Raw genomic sequence first — 6,105 nt, forward strand, 5'->3', positions numbered from 1 at the left:
GAAGCGATGCCACTGCAGGCCGCTGAAGAAGGAACCCCGCTGGATTTCATGGGGCGATGAAAATCCTAGAAGAAGGCTGCGTGCTCAGCATTGTAAGATGCTCATCTTCCTCCTTTCTACTGAATTTCTTCATTCCTTTTTCAGATTTCTCGTTTTTGATTGTGTGAACTGTTTGGTATTTTGATTCAGACCGATGGCTGTGGGTATTTTTCTTGGCATGGTCCTTGCTCCCCATTTGTTTGGCAACTACTTGCTGATCTTAGGGATTCAATCAGGAGGATGAATGGTGAAGTGACTGTGGCTAGAACAAGGGAGGAGAATTGGAGCAGTGGCTATACTGGCACAACAAATTGATGAGAAGAATGAAGAAATCTCTGGAATAAGGGCTAGGTGTGATAGGATGGAGAGAATTGCAATGTATAGCAGTGTTTTATATGGCATTACCGTGTTAGTGGTTGGTATATTTGCAGGCTTTGTATTAGGTACAGGATCGTTGTAATGTTAGATGATGTAATGGTTAGATAATACACTCATTTATCTGCTAGTGATAAATTGGAGCAGAGGTTATACTGATGCACCTTTGTTTAATACATTTGTGTTGCAGTCATCTGCTAGTGATATTGATTCCTTCTGTGCACTCTAAAAAATCCTGATAATTATGATTTCAGATTGACATCAGTTTCTGTGAATGTTATTTGACAGCTGCTTTGCCAGAATTTTGGCAGAACTCAAATAGCACATTCTAGCTATGTGTCAGCCTTTCCAGTTTGAAATTTCACCGATACTGTTGCTGTTTGAGATTTGGCAGATTTCAAATACCATGCAATTGCTATTTCACAGCTGTTGTTGTAGTCATTTTTGGCAGATTTAAAGTACATGGGGCTTTAAAGTACCAAACAATTGCTGTTGCTTGACAAGTTCACAGCATGTATATGACACAAAGGTGCATCAGTGCATACACCAGTAGTTCAACTAGAAGGACATAAACCACAAGTGCAACCAAAAGGAGAAATCACTAGTTTAGCAATACTGACATACTAACATGACCACAAGTTCAACCTAAAGGACAGATCACTTCTTTGCTTTTTTCTTGGCTTGCAAATTCTGCTTGTTAGGATCCTTCCTCTTCCTTCCACTTGCTTGTGCAGTATCTTTTCCTCTATTCTCTTGTTGGCTTGCTCTGATCTGTGCATCAGTATGTGCTTGCTGGTGAAGAAAACAATGCTTTAATACATAAAACAATGCACAGCTATTACAAGAAATGCATAATCAATACAAAATCAGCACAGTTATATACCTCGGCTGCCTTCATTTTCCTCCCTGTTTTCTTCAGAAAGGCATTCTTTTTCTTCCCCTTTTCTGGATTTTTGAAGCAACCTGACTTATTGTGGCCTTGCTTGCCACACATACTGCAGGTAATCTTAATCCCATGTTTTGACATTTTCTTCCCTTTTGGTGCTTCTCCTTCTTCCCTCCTCCTGTCATTGTTCCTAGGCCTACCAGGCATGCTCACATAACCTGGAGCTTGTGGTCTGGGATTTTGAGAAACAGGCCATCTTTCCTCACCTTCAACTGGCTCCAAACAGTGCTCGTATATTTTCTTAAACTGCTCTACTGAATAGCACTTGTGAATAAAATCTTCAATTTTTCTGCCAGACTTATATATAGCACTTATAGCATGGCAACAAGGTAGGCCTGCAAGCTGTAAGTACCCACAAGAGCATGTTCTCTTCTCCAAATTTACAGTGTAGCTCCTTCCTCTTCCACTTACATGCTTAACTTCAAATCCCTCTTTCCCATTCCAGAGCACATCACAGAATTGAGTCATTTTGATGCTCACCTTAAGTTTTTTGAAGATGTTTGGGCAAATTGGATTGGTAGTCCACTTCTCAGATTTTTCTCTGTTTTCTTGGACTCTCTTTGTCATTTTCTGTCTAACCTTTTCCAGCATAGATATACATGGATAAAATCTGGCCTCAATGATGGAGTTGTTAAAGGACTCACATAGGTTATTGTCCACTGAGTCACACATTGAACCAACAGGGAAAAAAGCTCTGGCCCAATGCTTAGGGTTTGTTCTCATTATGTCCCTTGCCCCTTCTGGTGTGTCTTGAGCTAACTTTGCTTTTCTGTACATGAAATCTTCTCTCTTTGCAGCCTTTGCTATAGCCCAGAATTTCTTCTGTAGAGCATGCTCTCTATGCTTCTTTCTCCAATTAGCATATATGTGTCTAGCACACATCCTGTGTTCTGCCTTTGGTAGATAGTCTTCCATGCTACTGATCAAACCCTGCATGATCATTGGATGCAAGGTAAACCATAGTACCAATGAAAATAATTTTTGCAAGTTATCGTACTAAAATAATGTACCAAAGGAGTACACCAAGAGTCGTGCTCCGTCTAGGCGACTAGACGTGATGACTAAAATAATGTATGCAAGTACTACAGTAGGTCGTGCTCCGTCGAGGCGACTAGACATGATGGCTAAAATAATATATCAAAGGAGTACACTAGGTGGTGCTCCGTCTAGGCGACTAGAACTAATTACCTTTTGTTGGTCTGAAATGAACACCCAGCCTTCACCTTGATTATTTATGTCCAAGTCTTTGATCAGAAGGCCAATAAACCATTCCCAATTTTTTGTTGTTTCTTGCTCCACTATTGCCCAAGCAATTGGGTACATTTGGTTGTTAGCATCCCTACCAACAGCACAAAGAAGTTCACCTTGACATGCTCCTTTAAAGAAACAACCATCAAGGCCAATTACCCTTCTGCATGCTTTAAACCCCTTTTTCATAGCACTGAAGCAAACATAAAATCTCTGGAATATATTTTGGTCCACATATTTAGGATCCAATCCTACAAGAATGGTACTACCAGGATTGCTTCTCAACAATTCTAGCTGGTAGTCAAAGACCTTAGTGTATTCCTCTTTCATCCCTTGTAAAAGCTTCTGTGACACTATCTTCTTTGCAGCCTTGCACTTTGATGTTGATACATCTGCAAAGAAATCCTTCAAAACAGTGGCTTTAATGCTGTCAATCTTCCAAGTGGGGTTGGCCCTTAAGATATCCTCATATCTTCTAGCAATCACTTTAGCAGTTACAAGGTGATTGTCCCTATTTGGAGCACACATATGTTCACTCTCATATGTTAAAACCTGAAATCTGGAACACCTGCTTGTCTTTGCACCATAAATGAGCCATGGACATCCTGGCCATCCACACTTGGCCCTAATTCTTTCATCCTCTGACTTCATGAAAATAATACTTCTTTTTGTGAGCAGTCCATATTTTGTTAGTGCTTTTTTCATCTGATTCTTGCTCCTAAACACCATTCCTAAACAAAAAGTAGGAATCTCTGTCTTTGGATTATACCTAACGAACCGGCTCTTCCTCCTGACAACATGGCCATCATCATCTGTCTGATCATCATATGAGTAATCCTCATCATCTGATTCAAAGTAGTCTTCTCCTATCACTTCTTCCACATTTGCCACAAGATCTATTGGAACAGCACCTGAAGGAGTACTTTCAGCCCACTTCTTGGAGGCTCGAATTCTCTTTTTAAAGGCCTTTGCTTGTTCCCTTAGTTCAACATATTCTTCATCCAGTCCACTGTCATCACTACCTGCTACATAATCACTATCATCAGCATCACTGTCTGAATATACAGAGCCACTGTCTTGGGGTAGTGCCTCTTCTTGAATTGTTGGCTGTTGAGTTCTTGCCCCGGTGATTGCAGCAGTACCACTTTGTGATGCAGCATCTATTACCTGAGAGCTACCGGTTATGAAATCTGCACATAAATTAACTTGAGAGCACAACCCTGTATCATCACTCTGTTTCTTCAGAAACTTATGTTTTGTAGGGCTCCTAAGTACTTCAGTTATTACTCCTCTCTGATTTGGTACAAGCACATGATTAGTTGTTGCAGTCAATTGAGTATTTGGAACAATGGCATTTATATCATCTTCTGCAGTAATAACACAGTCAGGTGCATCATTACTTTCTTCATCAGCATCATTACCTATCTCATCCTCAAAGTTACTAACACTGTCTTCACTGTCACTTTCATTATCCTGCTCCCCGAAATATTCCACATAAACATCAGCAACTCCACGATCACTAGTGTAATCTGACATCTTCATACAACCAACATCATCACAGAGAAATAACAGGCCATTCACTAGTTCTTTACCAGGCAATAGAAAATAAAGTTTCATACTCTCTTTGAACGTCATGTGATCACCAAGAAACCCTTTGACCTCTGGTAAAGACAATTTGTCCCTCTCTATTTCTGACATTGCCTCATCCCCCCCAACATAGTCCAAATTAGGCCCAATTCGAACAAATTGTCCACCAAAATGAAACCTCACATTCAGTTTCTCACATGGATCCATGCTGCAGCACGAACCCTAGCCTACATTGCCAAAAAAAAGTCCCCAAAAATCAATGGCGAATACAACTCATCAGAACTAAATTTAAGAGCAAATCCAACTTTTTCGAACAAACAAAGAGAACCTACAAACCTAAACTTTCCTACCCGAAAACCCTAACTACAGCCACTCATCAGCGGCCGATGCAACTACTAGAAGACTCGTGAGAGAGATGAGGATTACCGATCTTTTCTCCCGCCGTCTTGATCGTCTTCCTATCCCCAAGATCAATCACCGGTCGTCATTGCCGCTGCACAGGAAGGGGGAGGAGAAGGAACGGGGAGGGGAACCGTCGAGGGAGAGGCAGAGGAGGGACGCAGCGATTAATTTGGTGGTGAGGTTTAAGAGCCGACATGCTACGGCCCACGGCCAGTCCAGCCGGTGGGCATTTCTCGGCCCATCTCTGCCAAGTATGAAATCCCACTGAACACAAACGCTATCTCACGCAGAAAAGGCTGGGATAGGCTGGGATTAGAAAGGACAGGGTGACAATTTCAGGGATTTGGAGTTCCAGGTTCGATTCAGACTTCGGATACGAATACAAGGTTTTTTTTAGACTTTTCCCTAATAATAAAGCTCGGATTGACTTTGTCGGGTTCACCGTCACAATACGCTTCTTCCCATGATTTTACGCTTTCAATTTAAATTTAAAACATATTCGAGGTGATACTAAAGGTCTCTGTGGTTTTTTTTACAATCGACTGTTTTTAAGTGGCGAAGAGATAAAACGTTTTGTTCCGGTAGAACAAGAAAAGGTTTAGTTCCGGTAGAAAAAGAAAAGGTCATGCAATCGAACCCCCGACCAGAACATGAGATGACACATGCCATACCAACACGCCAAGAGTCCACGTTAACAAAAAGATTGGAATATTTCGATACGAGGTACAAATTCTGTTCCGAGACCCAGCTTTTAGGTTGTTCCGTTTCTAAATCTCCCTCCTCTCATGGGCCTCGGGCCGAACTGAAGTGGCAGCCCGGCAATAGGAGAGTGGGCTTAGGCAAAAATTGTTGCGCCGGCAAGGTATCAAACTCACAAACTCTTCGTCCTTTCTAAGAAGGCAACCAGCGAGCTAGCTTTTCCTTGTGTTATAATGTTCTTTTCTGAATCAATAGTCCCCCCTCGCTATAGTATATACAGAACACACCAATTTATATACGTCGGTATGTAGACAAGACGGTCGAAACGGATAACTAAAAGGAAAATGAGGTGCATGACGCTGCATACGTGCATTGTAAAGAAAAGGAATTTCGGGCTATGAAGGGAAGGATGGATTTGAGGATTATTTATGGGATGCAAAGATATTGCCATACATGAAAGGATGGAAGGAATTGGATGATTAAAAGGAATGAGATGCATGACGTCTATATGCATTGTAAAAAGGAATTGTGGGCTATTAATGGGAGGATCTATATGAGGATTATTATGGGATGCAAGGATGCAAGGAATTGTGCATGAAAAAAGATGGAAGGATGTGTGCATGTTGCAAGACACTTATATGAACATGATGAGTTCCAGGATTTCAGGGCTGCAAACAGTAGAGCATTTAAATTTGGATTGCCAAAAAAACTATTTTTCCTAAGAGGTCCTCTAACACATAATCCTTATTTTTTGGGTAATCTCTACTCATAAAGGAGCAGTCCGTACGTCGTTCGTTCGTTCGCTCGCC

The 6,105-nt window shown here is 41.3% G+C and overlaps 1 protein-coding gene across 1 annotated transcript; it reads right to left on the reverse strand.

Moving 5' to 3' along the window:
• Positions 1-1,071: 1,071 nt before the first annotated feature.
• Positions 1,072-4,402, reverse strand: LOC147977779 (uncharacterized). Its single transcript, XM_087516442.1, has 3 exons — positions 2,549-4,402; positions 1,298-2,290; positions 1,072-1,206 (listed from the first exon to the last, which is right to left on the reverse strand). Exons 1-3 carry the CDS (start codon positions 4,400-4,402, stop codon positions 1,072-1,074), a joined length of 2,982 nt encoding a protein of 993 aa, XP_087372568.1.
• Positions 4,403-6,105: the final 1,703 nt, after the last annotated feature.

Source organism: Triticum urartu, chromosome 3A, assembly GCF_056163025.1.
Source record: "Triticum urartu cultivar PI428250 chromosome 3A, HENAU_Tu73, whole genome shotgun sequence".
Classification (NCBI taxonomy): domain Eukaryota; kingdom Viridiplantae; phylum Streptophyta; class Magnoliopsida; order Poales; family Poaceae; genus Triticum; species Triticum urartu.